The sequence below is a fragment of the Pseudochaenichthys georgianus genome, chromosome 5 (assembly GCF_902827115.2).
Source record: "Pseudochaenichthys georgianus chromosome 5, fPseGeo1.2, whole genome shotgun sequence".
Lineage (NCBI taxonomy): Eukaryota > Metazoa > Chordata > Actinopteri > Perciformes > Channichthyidae > Pseudochaenichthys > Pseudochaenichthys georgianus.
Window position 1 is genome coordinate 21,789,913 of NC_047507.1, and position 19,009 is coordinate 21,808,921.

Consider the following 19,009-nt stretch of genomic DNA (forward strand, 5'->3'; position numbering starts at 1 on the left):
TGACTTTGCAGACCGTTTACATGCATAACAAGCTACATAACACACAAGGGGACGGTTAATAACCGGAAAAGCATGACATGGGACCTTTAAATAAGTAATCTAACAGGTAGGCTACAGCTCTTTATTTGTCCTTTATAATAACCCTTCAGGTAGTGTCTTGACTGCTGAGTCGACACACTGATACGATTAAGAGAGACTTAATTACATTCTAAGTGAAATGATATAGTCCTATTTTTTTTTGCATTCAAAATTCATCATGACAGATGGTTACAAAAATATTCGACAGTAACACATTTTGTCAGACTTTTGGTAATCCCAGTGAGGTCTTGTAGGCACCAAAGCTGTATCCTTTACCTGCAGCAAGGGATGAAGATTCATCAGTCCCTCAATCATAATGTAGTGAGAGACGTATACACGACACATAGTTGTCCCTCTTCAACATGCTTCTTTGGTAGACATTTACAATTATGTGCATCCCTTTTATAAAATACAGAAAAAGGTAATTATTTGTCACTATTGATTATATATTATTAAATAATTTGGTCTAATATGTCCATTTTAGTTTCTCCACATCCAACGTTATGTCTTTGAATGTCTTAGTCAGTCATATTTGAGAGGCTGAAAACATTATTTCCTTCCATTTCCATTCAAAAGTACTGAACTTACTTTTTTTTTAAATAATCACGTACGTTCTACGAGTGGTTAGTTGACTAAACATTGCAGCTTTAGTTCACTGACTTTATAATATATCAAGGTAAAATGAAATGAATGAAAAATAGAAACTCAGCTTTGGACAAATGATGATAAGCATAACACTGAAAGGTTTGACCTTCTGCTCCCCACCATGCACCAGAGTCAGTCAGGGAGATAGCTCTTTGAATAAAAGCTTTAAAACTGTAAAGGTTGAGCGCACAGTGGTTAGTCTGAATAGCAGAATCTGCAATGAAAGTGATTTAAACAATGTGCATGTGCATGCGCATGTCTCGCCGAGCTGACACATAGGTGACATTTGGATCAGTGCTTACATGCTGAGCCCTTCTTTTAGTAGCAGAAGCCCCTCCTGGCACGTTCATTGAACTCATTCCTGAGCCATGGCATGTCTTGAGGTAAGGTTTTTGGTTTGTTATGATGCAAATCTAAAGAAACAAATGGCATATAGTGAATTAGCATGGAGGTAAATAATAAAATGTAAGATATTTAAATTCCTGTTAATATAAGCCTTACTGTATGCTGGCACCACCATGGAGGGAACAGGATCATTAATCAAAGTTGTATCCGGAGTCAGAGGAGGTAGTAGCCGGTTTGGAGCACCTTCATGTGATTGATACACTAGGGCAGGCATCCTCAAAGTCCGGACTCCGGTCCGGATCCGGACCGAACCACAACTGTCTCTGGACTCTGAGCAAATTATACTTTTCATATGTATTATCTGTATTATCTGTGTTATCTGCGAGACATCGCCACAACGCAGTGGCGAGCGGTCAGGGCCCTCTAGGCCCTCTGTGAGGGCCTAAGATATAAAAAATAATATTTAAAAACATTTAAAAAATATATCTTTTTTTTAAATATATATTTTTTAAATATTATTTTTGTTATATTTTTCATTAGTTTTACCGAAAAAAACTTGATTTAATTGTATTTAAAATAACATTTCCAAAGAAATAAATCCTTCGAATCTGCCTGTTCAGTTTCTGTTTGAATGTGAAGGGTTAGCTTAACCGTTACATGAAAAAAGCTCGTCTGGCCCTCTCTGCGATTCACAGAGGGCCCGCTATAGTAAACTCAACGAGAGAGTAATGTCAAGTGACAGTCCAATTGACCAATCATATCTCCCCTCTAAATGGGAGGGCTTTATTATCGCGGACTTTATGACAGGTTCCGCCCGCTGCGCTGCCAAGTTTATGCATGTGATATATCAACGGGTCAAGCTAGGAATTAGATAATTAGCATACGTTCATTCACGATGGCTCACGTTAGTGATAGTGATGACATCGTTGCGAAACTACTAACTGAGTCTTTTTCAAGAATGAGTTACACGGATAAATTGGAGTTAATTACCAAAGGGCGACCAACACCACAGCTTATTTTGGTTCAAAAAACCAAACGGTTCGAGAGGCATTTTAATATCGGCAATTACGCCAGATACAACTGGATGACCGGATCAACCAGGGAACAAAAGCTGTACTGCTGGGATTGCTTGCTTTTTGGAGCGGACAGTGGGTCATGGGCCAAAGATGGATATTCTGATTTAGGAAGTTTATCCAAATCAGCACATCGCCATCAGAATGCTTCAGGTCACCTCAGAGCTACTATTCGGCTTAAAACATTTGGGGACACCAGTATAGAGCTCCAGCTGGATGAGCAACAACGCCGGGGTGTCATCATTCATAATGAAAAGGTGAAGAGGAACCGAGGAATTTTGAAACGCCTCATAAATTGTGTGGTGTACTTGGGCAAGCAGGAGTTGCCGTTCCGAGGTCACGATGAGAGTGTAACTTCATCAAACAAGGGGAATTACATAGAGTTGCTGGATTTAGTGGCAGAATATGACAGCGACCTGCACACACACCTCGCCACATCAACAGTCTTTACCGGCACATCTTCAAGGATTCAGAATGACCTGATCAGCGCTGTCGCAAGTGTAATGACGGATAGCATGAAAGAGTATTATTTACGTTAACGAGGTAAATAGGCTAAAAGAAAAACATGTTTTCCAAATGAACTACGCATCTCTTGAGTGACAATATGCCTGCGCTGCACCTCCAAGGTGCGCAATACATTATTGCGCAATCTATGTCTGTCTGTGTGTGTGCTGCGCGAGCCGAGATGATGTGTGTGTGCGTCGTCTTTTTTTTTAAGTTTGTAGCAAGTAGAAGGCTGTGTGTGTGTGCGTGTGTGTGTGTGTGTGTGTGTGTGTGTGTGTGTGTGTGTGTGTGTGTGTGTGTGTGTGTGTGTGTGTGTGTGTGTGTGTGTGTGTGTGTGTGTGTGTGTGTGTGTGTGTGTGTGTGTGTGTGTGGGTGCGCACGCGTTAATTTGCGTATTGCACCCTGGGCCGCTGTTTTGATATTCCGCTGAAGAAGTATACTATAGGCTGTGACGTAATAACATTTTTTTCAAGGGAAGAGGGGGGGTGGGGTCAGAGGGCCTAGGTAGAAAAGTCACGGCTCGCCACTGCCACAACGCAACGAGTCAAAATGATCCGCTATGTCCATAGACTGCAAACAGCGCTCTGCATGTCCTGTTCCACTGTGTCTGTCAACGCATTGGTCCAATCACATTCAGCATCCCGTCAGCGGTTTTTCCCAAACAATCTGCGAATCAGAGGCACAGTAGGGCGGGTCTTCGCGGAATGCGGGTGGGAAAAATGTGTGTCTGAGTCAGAGCGAGAGTTTAAAAAAATAAATAAAATCAGAGCGAGAGTCAACAGCTCATCTCGTTCCGTCTGTACTGTAGCTAGTAGCCTAGCCTAGTAACCTACCGGGGTGGCCACTGACAGCCTAAAAATAGGCCTTGCCACCCCAGCTGCCACCCCAGTTGGCAGCTTTGTTTTGAAAGAAAAGTTGTGGCTCATCGGACATTTATGAGAGAAAGTCTCTAATGTCTGAGTGCAAGTGAATGCAGCACAAGATGCACGTCATGTAACCCCTCCCCCGGTCCTGGCGCGAGCGTGGCCATATGATTGGCGGTGATTTCATTTGAACGGGATGGCGCAAAGCGAGAAGCATTCGGACCCAAGCGCTGAAGGAATGAGGTATTTGCGGTCTACACTGACAGAGAAGAGACTGTCAGTGTGGCTGCACTCAGCATTGAATCAAAGCGCACTGAAGCTGTTGATCTTAATACGTTTGTGAGGCGTTTTGCTGAACAAAATGGTAATCGCCACATTCAGCTGTAATAGACGTCAACTTGATGCTCTGCTCACGGATGAGCATACAAAACTATTAAGATGATGACCTTACGTGTGTAAATATATTTTTTTCTTTGAGGGGGTCTGCCCCCAAAAAACTGTTTTAAGTCCTGAGAAAGTCAAATAAGACGGTGTGTAAAACTACACTGCCCAGCCAAACAAAAGTAACCACTTTGATTGAACTAGGCCAGTAGGTAAGGACTTTCCACTGGATAATAACTGAAGTATAAAGAATGCATGACTGAAGTGATGTACCATGTTGAAGGCAAACACAAAGAGGAAATAAGGTCAAATCAAGCAAATCCCCTCTCAGATTCCACAGCAACCAGAAGAACATAAATACTGGCTGGTGATTTGATTAATCAGCTTTGTGATGGAATAGAAAATGCACAGTGCATTTCCTTAGCTGTGGGTGAGTCCACTGACACCACTGACAATGCTCAGTTGCTGGTGTTTGTGAGTTTTTATGATGAGGCAAAGGGGAGTTTGTTGAAGATGTGTTGGGCCTGACGAACCTCAGTGGACACACAAGGGGGCAAGATATTTATAAAGCAATAATGGGAATGCTGAATGAAAAAGAGTGCAGCTGCCTTTATTCATAACTGCAGCTCTTACACTGCGACTCTGAGGGATCAAGCACAGACGCAATAACAATGAAAACTGCTGCATACAGATTATTTTTGTTTTTGCAACCTCGTGGTAAGAATCTTGTTGCAATTGTTTAAAAGTTTGAATGACCATAATAAACGGACCTTTGTCTTATTGAAACATTTATTTTGGACCTTTAAGATTTGTATTTGAGTACCCCTGCACTAGGGCATGTAATAAAGCCAAATTAGAGACCCATTTTCTTTTGCACAGAAAATTAGTAGAGAACTCTCTGCCCTCTCTCCTGGTCATCGCCCAGTTTTATATTATCTGTGAAATAGGATCATTTTCACAAACCTCTGTCCTTCAACAAGGCAGCTGGAACTGATGCAAGATAAACTGGAACCTAGGTGGGAATAGAAGTGCATAGTATCACAAGAGTACAAAGTATTTTTATATTTAATAATAATAATAATAATTCCTTGCATTTATTATAGCGCTTTTCCAGTGCTCAAAGCGCTTTACAGATACACACATTACACTTTTTTTTTTTTGTATACATGCAATGGTCACCACTGTGGACAATACCCACAGGAGCAAGTTCAGGTGAAGTGTCTTGCCCAAGGACACAACGGCTTTACAGATGCAGCAGCGGCGGGTTTCACCCCTTGATCTGATGATCATCGCACAGCGCACTGCGCCACACCGTCCATCTTCACGCCTCGAAGTCATCGAGGCGCTTTTACAAGTACACATTGATATTATACATGTACTGTGGACAATACCCACAGGAGCAAATCCGGGTGAAGTGTCTTGCCCAAGGACACAACGGCCTGACGCAGTGGCGGCAGGAGCGGGTTTCGAAATGGAGTTCCCCAGCACCCCCCTTCATCTGATGATCAGATGCACAGACCACTGCGCCACCCGTCCCGACGGGACTTTCATTTGTTTTTCTGTCATCCTGTTGGTAATAGGGTGTTTTGTTTCATGTGCTCCTACCATTGTTTTCATTTTGCTCCAGTGGTCGGTCTGGAGATGCGGAAACACGACAGGGTGACTTCTTGGCCAAAATGTCATGCTGGTGAAGAAAATCAAAAGATGATGAATATTGGTTAGCGTCTAAAACTTCTGCTCATCATCATGCACTGCCAGGCTGTAAAGCAGATTTTGTAATATGTGTGTGAGAGACACAGAGAAAGCACTCAACGATGACCTCTTACTTACTTCTCTTTTCTGAAACGACTCGAGTTCCATGTTTTTTCTCCTGCCTTCATATTCCTCAAAAATACTGATGGCAGCTCACCGCGACTCACGCACACACACACACAAAGATGGCTTGTGTTACTTTGTCGCTAAGCAACATGTTTTGCAACAGTACCCCTGCTGTGGTACACCGGAGCCGGTAATCATTTCTGATTGTAACATTCAACTTGGAATGGATATCCTTGTGTGTCTGTGAGTTTATGCAGTCACGATTATACAAGTGACATTTGTGTGAAGTTATTCGGCTTCTATCAAACAGTACATACAGATGAAACCTGCACAAGTAATGACATTGCTAAAGACTATTCTGTTGAATGTGCCTTAACTGCCATGTGTTTGCTCTATTTTCTATATACTATGATATTGCTATACATGTTGCTTTCCATTAAGAATACTTGTATATGCTGCTGCTAAATGAAGATGATTCCTGACAAAATAAATGTCAACATGAAATGTAATATGCATTAACAATAAAGAATCCTATCTTATGTGTTAACTTTATTGGATGTGACAGCTCTGATATTCCTAAATCATTCAAATCAAAGTTTTTTTAAATACACTCCTAATCGCACACAACTGTGCAACTGTATTCTATTCATTCAGCTCCCTGATACACCCCGCCAAATAAAATCACAAAAATGCCAACTGGAACGCCTTCACAAGAAAGCCACTCAGTTAACAGTTAATCTCCATGCCGACACCGACTACCTACAACAGTACAATAACGCACTCAAAGCAGCCCGGTCCAACTACTACTCACAACTGATACACTCCGGCTCCAGCAACTCCAAGGCTATGTTCTCCACCATCAGCACACTCCTTAAACCCTGTGACAACGCCACCCCATCCTTCACAACCCCACAGTACAATTCTTTCCTCTCATTCTTTCAATCCAAAATCGACAGCATTTATAGAAACCTGACCTCCTCAGCAGCTCTCCCCTCCTGGCTCCCCCCCTTCGCCTCACAGCCCCTATCCCGGTTCCCCCCTCTGACCCCAATGCAACTGTCCAACCTCATGGCTGGAATGAACTCCACTTGCACTCTGGACCCCATACCAACAAGATTTGTCTCTGTCTCCCTGCCATCTCCCAACTCATAACCACAATCATGAACTCCTCTGCTCTGGATCAGTCCCCCCCCTCACTCAAACTGGCTGCTGTTACACCCATGCTGAAAAGACCTGGACTCACACCTGACATCATGTCCAACTTCCGGCCCATCTCGAATCTCCCCTTCCTATCAAAACTACTCAAACGTGTTGTAGCCTCCCAACTGAAATCCCACCTCAGCTCCAATAACCTGTTTGAACCCTTTCAATCAGGATTCCGCACAAAACATAGCACAGAAACAGCCCTCCTCAGAATCACTAACGACCTCCTCCTCTCCTCAGACTCCGGCAACCTCAACATCCTCATCCTCCTCGACCTCACAGCAGCGTTCGACACCATCAACCACACCATTCTGCTGTCCCGCCTGGAATCATCACTTAACATCACTGCACTCTCCTGGCTGAAATCCTACCTCACCAACAGACACCAGTTCATCCACATCAATAACTGCACTTCCTCCACTGCCCCTCTGTCCCAAGGCATCCCCCAGGGTTCGGTGCTTGGTCCCCTCCTCTTCATCCTCTATATGCTCCCCCTTGGAAAAATCATCCGCCCCCATAACCTTCAGTATCACTGCTACGCCGATGACATCCAACTCTACATCTCCACAAAAACCATCACTGCCACAACTCACTCCACACTCACCAACTGTCTCTCAGAAATTAAATCCTGGATGCAAACTATCTTCAACTGAACAGCGACAAATCAGATATTATCCTAATCGGACCCACATCCCGCACCAACACCACCCAGAACTTCAACCTCACCATTGACAATGCCACTCTAACCCTCTCCTCACATTCGCAACCTTGGAGTAATTGTTGACAGCCAGCTCAAATTCGATAAACACATTAACCACCTCATCAGGACCGCTTTCTTCCATCTAAAAAACATTACCCGCCTCCGCCCCCCTCACCCTCATCCACGCATTCATCACTTCAAGACTGGACTACTGTAACAGCCTGTATGGCTCATCATCCAAAACTCTAAATAAACTGCAATATATCCAACTGCGCTGCCCGCCTCCTCACCCACACCCGCTCCAGAGACCACAGCCCACATCTTCTTCTTTTTATCATCTATTTACTTCCTCTAGGCTATATCTTCCGTAAACACAACATCCACTTTCATTGCTATGCGGATGACACCCAGCTCTACTTGTCCTCCAAACCAACCACCATCCTCCCTCCATCTTCCCTGTCTGACTGCTTACAGGACATAAAATCCTGGTTTTCCTCAAACTTTCTCAAACTTAACGACAGTAAAACCGAGGTTCTCCTCATTGGCACAAAATCCACCCTAACCAAACCTGACAGTTTTTCAATTACTATAGACAACTCTTCAGTCTACCCCTCCCCTCAGGTTAAGAGTCTGGGTGTCATCCTCGACGGCACACTTTGATTCAAATCTCACATCAGTAATATCACTCGGTCTGCCTATTTCCATCTACGCAACATCAACCGCCTCCGCCCGTCCCTTAACCCTAAGACCACCGCCATTCTTGTTCACACCCTGGTCACTTCCCGCATCGACTACTGCAACTCCCTTCTCTTTGGTCTCCCTCTCAAATCCATCCACAGACTTCAACTGGTTCAGAACTCTGCCGCCCGCATCATCACCAGAACCCCCTCCATTAACCACATCACTCCTGTTCTTCAGCAACTTCACTGGCTCCCCGTCAAATCCTGTATCGTTTTTAAGATTCTGCTCCTCGCCTTTAAGGCCATCCATAACCTCACTCCTCTGTACCTCTCCGACCTCCTGCACATCAACACACCCATCCGCACACTCAGATCTTCTGCTTCCCTCAGCCTCACTGCACCCCCCTTCCGTTTAACCACCATGGGGTCTAGAGCCTTCAGCCGCTCTGCACCCCGCCTCTGGAACTCCCTCCCACCTGACATCCGCAACACTGATTCTCTCCCCATTTTCAAATCACGCCTCAAAACATATCACTTCACACTCGCATATCCACCCTGATCGTTATCCATCACACATCCTGTTTTATTTATTTGATTTGTTATATACTGCATTGTCTTGTTTATGTTTCTTATGCTGGTGTTAGGTATTGTGTATCTTGTGTTTATGTGTTTGTACGGCGACCTTGAGAGCCTTGAAAGGCGCCTATATAAAATAAATGAATTATTATTATTATTATTACATCCCGTCCGTCAAAACCTGCACTGGCTCCCTGTCTGTCAACGAATACACTTCAAAATCCTTCTGTTAACACACACAGTTCTCAATAACCAGGCCCCCCCCCCCCCCTACCTCACCGACCTTCGTTCATCAGAAGCGAACCTCCTTGCTATCCCCACACAAACCAAGCTCCGAAACTGGGGGGACTGAGCCTTCTCCATCGCTGCCCCAACCCTCTGGAACTCCCTTCCACAACACATTAGAGAATGCACCGACCCCCCCCCTCCACCTTCAAAACACACCTCTTCAGACTGGCTTTTAATTTGTGAATTATGTTATGTTGCTGTTTTAATATATGTTTTATTCTATTATATGTGTTGCTATTATATCTCGTTTTATCATAATACTGTAGCTTCTCAGAAATAACCCCTCTGCGCTGAGAAATTATGTTTTCATTTTAAGATTATTTATTTGTGACCCTTTGTTTATAATTGAATAGTTCATGTAATCGAATAGTTAGAAATAAATCTTTTATTTTTTTTTCTGTAACAATATATCCAGTTAGAACATGTTGACAGAACAGAATTACAAAGTAGGCAAAAGGAAAGAAGCATATAGTTCTCATTCAGTGTTTCACAACCTAGTCTTGTTGATTATTTTGGTTTCCAAATATTATTTAAGCTGCAAGACAGAATTTTTGAAGATAACGTGCCCATGTGTGAACTTGAAAGTACACCTTTAAATCACTCCATCTTTTTCCAAATGTAAAGTGCCAAAGCCAAAGCGTTCTGATGATTGCTGATAAGCTCAGCCTTGGCTGTTCAATTTGACAGCTAGGATAACAAGGAAACGTTTATTTTAGAGGAGAAATGCATTAAACTGTAATTTTCAAGACCACTTTATCTCAGGCACCCCCAGTAAAAAATATTGACAGCACATGTCATGAAATTCCTATCAAATGTAACTATAAACACTTTAATTGAATGTCCTTAGGACCGGATATTGGTTATACCACGATATGCAAGACAAAAACATGTTGATGTTGTTCCTATAATCAAATAGGATTTGATGTTAACATAGACAGATAGGAATCAATGGCTACAATGTCCCGTTCTAGAAATGAACATGGAAATCCTTTAACACAGTTTTAGAGGACAAACAAAATACTATGTAATTGAATATGCTGCCATCACAATATGAAAGCCCCTCTTCCTAAAAGGTCAATGCTATAGGGTTTTTTTTGCAGAGGAAGACATTTTCCAAAGCCAATGAGTGAATTCAAAAGACAGCCGATCAAACTCCTTTACAGAAAAATGTAAGACCTTTAAGGATGTCTTTGAAACTGCTGCTCACTCACTGGTTTTAATAGTGTGGGATAAAATATTGCTGTCCATCCATGACCATTTTCCATCCAGTCTCAAGCCTTATTCCTCCTGGCATTGGATTCTCTCCAGCAGATGCTGCTCAACCCTCTGGTTCATGCGATGGAGATCTTTCAAAATACTGGGCTGATCTTCCAGCTCCTCATGGAGACACCGTGCTATCTCCAACCTCCTGTAGTCTTCTGCTCGTACCAGACGACGTATAACCTGAAGAGCACGATCCTTGAGGCTGTGTACTGTGTAAAGCAAACACGTTTTTGACAGTTGTTGAAAATTGTCTTTCAAACTTCAAGTGCAAAAAACAAACAAATTGAGGCCAGCCTAAAGTGGCCATTCAAGAAACTGTACTCCCATTTGTATTGGTAAATTACATTTCATTTTTTAGGTCATTTTGTGATGGTTTGACCACAACAAGACCAATGCTACTTGCCTAGGTGTGTATTGAAGTGTGGTATAAGTACCAGTAAAATAGATCTTAAAGCCATGCCCAAAAAGTCAACTTTATTGTCAATCTTCCAGTTTGTGTGGTACAGACAGAGAGATCGAAATACCGTTTCCCACAATCCCAATATAAAAACAAATGTATCTAAAAATATATGTATACATTTGTTTTTATATTCGGGATTGTGGGGGGGGGAAAGCAAGGAAGAGTAGATTATGTTGCAATACATTAGCTAATACTAATGGGGATCTAAATAAATAAGTAATCAAACAAGCTAATCCTGCCAAATAAAGAAGAACCTACCTGCATGATCCAACATCATGAAAGGCAAGTGTAAAACTATTAATATTTTTTTGCCATTTAAAAAAGCAATCAACAGCAGTTTGACAGTCTTTCAAAATACACAAATGCTTAGATGTTATTCACAGGAGAATGTTTTTTTTTTCAGTGCATCGTGAATTCCTCTTGATTTTATATCTGCGAGTAGAAATTCATTACATATTATGATAAAGTCTAATATGTTCGGACTGTGGCTAACCTTACCTGGTAAAGTGATATTAGCATTTCTACCCTCTGCTGGTTTGGGAAGAAACAGTTCCTTGCAGTTCACCCTCAGGGGCTCATCAGTATCTGCATCTCTGAACATCCATGGGTGACCTGGGGAAACCATTCGTAAAACATTTTTTAATGAGTGTGTATTACAAAGCAGACAAGAGATTGGGCACATATTGTGTACCTTCCAGATATAATGTGCTTACTGTAATGTTGTAAAAGCTTGCAGTGGTGGGCACTGCAGTACCTACGTGAATGTACGCAAGCACTGTACTTAATTACAATTTACAACACTATTGTACTTTTTATTTGATTACTTTATTACTTTGAAGATTTTAATTTATTGAAAGAATATATAAATTAACAAATAGTGTATCAGTTATTATTTTAGGTCAGATTCACTTTATTGATCCCTTGGTAAAATTCCCGTTTTTACTTTTAACATTTATAGTTTATTTAATAATAATACTTTTGCACTTTTAATTTTAATGGAGTATTTTTAAGCTGTGGTCTTACTACTTTTACCGAAGTAAAAGTTCTACAAATTCAAGATTCAAGGTTTATTGTCATAACATATACAAAACTACGGTGTAATTATGTAATGTATGAAAAAAGATCGCAGGTTCCAGTGCTGCACTCTCGCAGGACAGTTTGTCTCTGCTTGCCACAACATGAGAGATCAGACTGACTCAGATCTCACAACTTTTTTATTTGAATCATTATTTTCTTATTAATGTATTATATGAATTTACTATCAGCATTATCCTACACAATAATTAAAAACTCACATTAACTTTTTCGGTACCACTTTACAATAAGACTACCCTTATAAAAGGATTCATAATAATTATGTTGTAAACACTTTATTAATCATTAAGAACCATTTATAAACCAGTTCTAACATAGTTTTCATACATCAACACAGGTTCACTATTTGGTAAGATGACTAAGGCTTATATTGACTACTTAGCGAGAATCAACTCAGTGAGCAACAGATACCAAGGATGCTGGCTGATGAAGAAGACGAAGTAAGCTAAGTAGCCAATATAAGGCTTAGCACTGCAGTACAGATAAATGTGGGCTCACTATTTGGCAAGCAACCGGTCACAGGTGCCCTGTTTATCTCATGTCTTATAAAAGCTTATTAATGACTTATAAGTGTTCACAACCTAATTAATAAATTAATTAAAAAATATTCGTAAACCCTTTATAAGGGTAGTCTTATTGTAAAGTGATACCACTTTTTCTATTGTTCTGTGAGGTTTTGTTCAAGTTCATGTTGAAAAGTATATTGTTTTCCTTGTAAAGAAAGCATGATATTCTTGCTTCTGTTCAAAATGTTTATGAACATAACAGCACATGCCACATATAAATGTATGATAATGATCTTAATTTCACAAAGCTTTGGCAATACTGTATGTATGCCATAATGGTCATGCCAATAAAGTAAGTTCAATTGAATTGATCTGAATAACATAACTTGATCTACATTTGATAATCTGTAATATTAAAAAAGATGCCTTCGCCAATATAAAACAACAAATATCCTAGTTTACTAGCTGCAACAATAAAGTGATGAACAATATAAGATATTACTTTAAATGATGCCGATAGAGTATTCTTACTTTTAAATTGTACGGCACATTTAATAATAATACTTTTGCCTTTTTACTTGTTATTTCTAAGTATTTCTAAGCTGTGGTATTACTACTTTTACAACGGTGGTAAAAGTACTCAGATCTTGTATTTGAGTAAAAGTAGAAGTACCAGAGTGTAGGAATACTCTGTTACAAGTAAAAGTCTTGCAATCCAAAGGTTACTCAAGTAAAAGTACAAAAGTATTGGCATCAAATAAATACTGGAAGTACTCAAAGTAAAAGGGTTAGGGTCAATAGGCAGATCGACCTATTTCCTTATACGTTTTGATTATAATTATTGATCATTAAAGTGTTATCAAAGCTGGTAAAGTGCAGCTAGTTTGAATGACTTTGTATGCTGCAGGGTAGCTTGTGAATTGTACGTTAAGTCAAGTGTTGATAATACTTTTACATTATTAATCCAAATCTGCACAGTAAAGTTATACAATAATTGTAGTGGAGTAAAAGTACATGATTTACCTCTGAATTGTACAGAAGTAAAGGATCTTAATAACGGTACTTGGTCGACATTTGATAACTTGTATTATTGAATTCCTTACCGATGTAGCTGGTTATTTCCCGTCCCGTTCCTGGCTGTATATCCACGTATGCCCGAGGTTCGCCGCGGTAATCTATCCATAGTGGTCGCACGACACGGGGACTGAAGTTACGAAACACCACATTAATGGCTATTAAGCTGTTGAGGGAGCGGACCAGAGGAAGAGACGGTTCACCCTCCCGAGGCATTGGTGCAGCTGGTTAACGCTTAGTACTTCAAGTAGTGAAATTAGCCGTGTAGCTAACGCTAGCTAGCAGCAGGGAGGATATCCATGAATGTCGCCTGCTATCGACACACGGAGACCTTAGAAATAATGATAATTGTATCACTCTGTCTATCGAATTATGTTACATCGTGCACAAAAAGGAACGAGTACGTCAGCGAAAATACAACTGGAGAACTGTCTCTTCGACAATTCTTCTAAATTTCAACTACTTTGTTTATATTCCCTCTTCCGGTTGAAAGTACTGGGACGTCAAACTGTACTATGACGTGATTGGTCGAAAGGCGTGATGACGTATCAGTCTCTGAGAATGCGGTTCATGTTCAAAACAAATGGTATACTGTTTTTTAAGTAAAACTCAACTATCATGTTTTCAAGAAGTATAATTATGTTCATAATAAGACAATTAACCACTTTCAAACAATTAAAAACAAGTATTCTTAACCATAGCCCTGGCTATAATGAGGCATGAAATGCACTTGATAAATGATTACTTAATAATAAATTGGTCAGGGGCTTTAAATCACATTACATGCATACGAATTACATTATGATGACAACAGTCTTTTCACCTGTGAGAAGTAAGACTTATTTGCCTGAATGATTCGAAGCTCCACCCAGTTTCATCCTCACATAAAACAGGGCACAGATATAAAACCACCCTCCTCCCTGGAGATTATTCCCAACCCGTGCTCGAACACATCAGTATCCCCTCCGGCACTATTTTAAAAACACATATTCATAAAGGTAAGTAGAAATACTTGTTATGAAATGCTTTTCTGACAAATAACTGTGATTTAATAGCTTCTAAAAAAAGAAAGTTTTAATTCAGACTGAAAAGCGTGTATCGTTGTTTTAACTCGAGTTCCAGCTGTTTATGTTTTGAAACAAGAAAAGTTTTAATATAAGTGTTTATTTTATTTTATTATCCCACAGCAGCCTGTTTCACAGCCCAGGCAACATGTGTTCTCTGAATGACAGTAACTCTGTGGATGCGGGGGACGTGGCGAGGGATGAGAGTCTGGCTCGGTTGGAGATCGCGCTGCTCAGTGTCATCTTCATCAGCGCCGCCATCCTCAACACCTACCTGCTGCTGGTCCTCTGGAGACAGCGCAAACAGATGTCCCGGATGCGTGTCTTTGTCTTCCACCTGTGCCTGGCGGATCTGATGGTCGCTTTCTTCCAGGTGTGCCCGCAGCTCATATGGGACATAACAGACAGGTTCGTCGGACCAGACCTGGTGTGCCGCCTGGTGAAGTACCTTCAAGTTCTCGGAATGTTTTCATCTACTTACATGATCGTTGTGATGACTGTTGACAGATACCAAGCTGTCTGCAACCCGATGGTGAAGTTCCAGCGGACAAGCACGAGACTTAACATCCCTGTGTGCTTGGCGTGGGGGGTTTCTCTGCTGGGCAGCCTGCCACAGATCTTTATTTTCGCACAGGTCGAGGTTGCACCTGGTGTGTTTGACTGCTGGGCCGATTTTATCCAGCCGTGGGGGCTACAGACTTACATAACCTGGACCACGCTGGTCATTTTTATTTTGCCTGTTATTACACTTGTTTTTTGTCAAGTGCGCATCTGTCGAGTCATCCAGATCAATCTGTACCAAAAGACTCAGCAGCAGCGCAACGTGGGGCTGCCTCTGCCCTCCAGAGCCAGCGGTGTGGCCGGCATGTCCAAGGCCAGGGTGAAGACACTGAAAATGACGGTGGCCATCGTGCTGGCTTATATTGTCTGCTGGGCTCCTTTCTTCACAGTCCAGCTCTGGTCCGCCTGGGACGCGCATGCACCAAAAGAAAGTAAGTCATTATGATATTTCTGACAGATGCTCAGTTTGATCTGATTCTTTTTTATGATTGTAACTGCGTTTCATTTTGAGTTTCCGTTTCAAAACGTTATCAGTAGGCTAATGGCATAAAGATATGAGAGAAATGCGCATTTACGCACAAGACACACAAGATATTCATTAGGTGGAAAACACAATTTCTTTGCAAGCACATGATGATTTTAACTTGTTCTGTCTCTCCAGCTGCGACTTTCACCATCCTGATGTTGCTCGCCAGTCTGAACAGCTGCGCTAATCCCTGCATCTACCTTATGTTCAGTGGCCACCTCCCGAAGAGGCTGATGAGACTCATGTGCCATCGGCAATCTGACGGCAGGGATTCAATCCACGAAGAGGCGACGCTGGTCAGCACACTTTATATGAGCTTCAAAAATGTCTCCGAGTTAAAATGAAGGCAATGCGCAACAATCTGGATATAGAAAAAGTGGAGCAGCCGGTGAGCTTTCCCTGCATTGAAACAACTGTTTCTTCAGAACAGGAGAGACAGAGATACAAAAAAAACACGTATCTGTCAACATTCCTGACATGTGAAAATATGGCATGTTCTGGAAGTATTCTCCAGAATCAAACCTGCAAAGGTTGGCCATGATTGAGATCGCTCCAGATGTTGCTGGATGCTGGATGGCAAAAGCAAGTGATGTGTTGGACTGTACGGGGCCGTTTTGGAAAGATGAAGAATCAGTATGGAGTATACAGTATGTAAATAACATAATGCCATCATAATGTTATGACTGTGTTTACCTCACATTTTTTGTAGGTATTTAAGCTTCATGAACATGTTTGATCTTTCAGACAGATTCAATGATTAGATGTCATGCTGTAAGGATAAAGACAATCCGAAGAATCTAGTTGTATTGTTTTTCTGTATATTGCAAAAAATGGTATGTTGTGGATTCTTTTGTTTTGCAAAATGCCATTTCAATGCAATACCTTGTATCACAGTTGTTTTGGTTGTAGTCTAATATACCTTAAAGAAAATATTTACCTAATCTTATTCTCTTTAATTTGAAAAAATACCTTTATAACAACATATTACAAAGACTTAAAACAACTGTGTTTTCGTAAGAAATCAACCCTGTCTCCTAAAAATTACGTTCCCACAGAACTAAACTGCATTCTCAATTACGTTTAGCTAGAAACTATTTTCTCCCACGTTACGTTAGTTATGAACGTATCTCAAATACGTTTATTTTCTACATATCTTCTAGAAGCATATTTTCTTCCACGTTACGTTAGTTATGAATGTAATTTAAATACGTTTATTTTCTACATATCTTTGCCATTTATTGTCTTGCTTATAATAATGATAATTAGTTATTTATAAATATCATTTTAGAGCACACCTTTGAAATCGACAATCGGGCTCGATATATAGTTAAATTAAAATCAGTAGTCTGTGAGGAAAAGAAATGGGGCTCAGAGCCTCAAAATACTGAAATCTGTATTTTTTAAAAAATAAATAAAAAAAATTTTCCTTCTAATTTATTATTCTTTTCTAAATAACACACTGTTATTTACTCAACAATAACACACAATTATCCTTGTTTTTATTTATTCATTTAATTCTATAATCTTGGGCTTTTTAGCCGTAAATAAAGTCACCGGAAACAGACGGGACATTTTGAGCGATACACACCACAAACCCACTAAACTGATTACCCAAGATCCTCAGCTTGAAGCTTGTTGATTGGATGTTTTAGCCGCAATGCACGCTGGGATATGGTGTTGATATGATATGGAGATATGATATCCGACAACGAAAAATAAAATAATACCTAATTCAGAGTGTGCTTGCTTTTCTCTTTGGAAGTCATCACATAACGGCATTGTAATACACGGTTCGGCTGGATTAAATATTACACATCTGCCGTAATTCTTTATTTATAGAGAGAGACAAACAGGAGAACTGCTGCCAAAACTGAATACTTGACGTGGATTATAAATATATCAACAATTAAACAACATCTTCAATTTCTTTTCACAAAATACGTCTCCTTGCAGTATCAATAGTAATTCGGCTGACTTTTATATTTGATCCAATTGGTATATTGGTTATATTTACACCATAACGGTGCACAGCTGATAAAAAAGGACTTGTAGTTTTTAAAGATATTACTGATTTTCTTTGAATATAAGAATCTAAATACTGAGTTGAGAGAATAGTCAGGGGATTTGGGTGATGGGAGACACATCTATGGAATCACAATTTCAATAGCTTACTATTAAATGAAGGATAGCCTATGCCTTTCTGTCTGTGATGTTTTACAAATCAGATATTAATGTGAAGAAGTAAAACAAGAGAAATAGTATAGCAATATCCTGTAAAATTATGTAAAAACATGAATAAAATTACACATCTTCAGATGTTATACATAAGTGTCTACACTAATAATACAAAGTTATTATTAGTATGCTGTGTGTACCTTGTGTGCACCGCCTAGTGGTTAAAGCATGTTATTGAATTATTTTTGTTGAATAATCTTATTTGATCAAAACAATATTAAGAGTACATACTTTCATAGGGGGAAAGTAGAAGGTCAATGATAGAAATATAGAATATAAAAAGTCAAGAAGATACTAAGTGATCTCTACAATAAAACAGTTTAGTGCTGGATGTTCAAAGATATTAATAGGAGGATGTGCAAAACAGAAAAACGAATTAACCTTTATTAACACATTAAAAAATACTTTAGGTTAAGGTCTTCTTTTAAACAAGAAAAAAGCTCTGGGGGTATCTATCTACAGATGAATATTAAGCCTGACAAAGTACTTAACGTCTAAAATATTGCTTTCCTGCAATGTTAACTATGTTGAAACACTTATTTTAAATGCTATTATACAATAGACAATCACCTTCCCTGAATTGTATTCAGGTGTAACTAAAGTCTGCTTTAAGGGTTGTTTATATTCCACATCATTAATCAGAATTTGCAAAGTAACTCAACTAAATGTAGTGGAGTAAAAATACCAGGTTAACCTCTGAATTGTAGTAGAGTAGAATAACAAAGTAACAATGAGCTGTCGTGTGGGTATATATTAATGCTGCCCATTATGGATACAAGCGATTTTCACCCATTTAGTAATTACATGTTTTAAATGTGTACACATCAATGTGTTTCCTATCGCCTAAACCTCCAGGGCTGTACACAGTTTAATACTGTCAACTTCTACATTTGGGAAAAAACGTCTTTTAAAACTACAATTCCCAGTAGAGACGTGCCATAGAGAACATGTTGCGAAACACAATAGCCAGCATGTGTAGTTCTGGTGGGGCGTTCGAGTCCAGTTTTGAATAGTCTGCCGTGGTTTCGTTCCATTTCAAAGAGCTTGACGCTCGGCGTAACCTTGGCGCAA

General features: G+C 40.2%; 2 protein-coding genes across 2 annotated transcripts; one reads left to right on the top strand and one right to left on the bottom strand.

Annotated features, from left to right (window-relative positions):
- Positions 1–9,524: 9,524 nt before the first annotated feature.
- On the bottom strand, positions 9,525–14,052 carry vhl (von Hippel-Lindau tumor suppressor). The gene is made up of 3 exons (XM_034083941.1): positions 13,582–14,052; positions 11,376–11,489; positions 9,525–10,626 (listed from the first exon to the last, which is right to left on the bottom strand). The coding sequence occupies exons 1-3, from the start codon at positions 13,766–13,768 to the stop codon at positions 10,433–10,435; spliced, it is 495 nt and encodes a 164-aa protein (XP_033939832.1). The 5' UTR covers positions 13,769–14,052; the 3' UTR covers positions 9,525–10,432.
- A 712-nt stretch (positions 14,053–14,764) lies between these two features.
- Positions 14,765–16,591, top strand: LOC117446935 (oxytocin receptor-like). Its single transcript, XM_034083458.1, has 2 exons — positions 14,765–15,608; positions 15,839–16,591. The coding sequence occupies exons 1-2, from the start codon at positions 14,765–14,767 to the stop codon at positions 16,045–16,047; spliced, it is 1,053 nt and encodes a 350-aa protein (XP_033939349.1). The 3' UTR covers positions 16,048–16,591.
- The last annotated feature ends 2,418 nt before the right edge of the window (positions 16,592–19,009 follow it).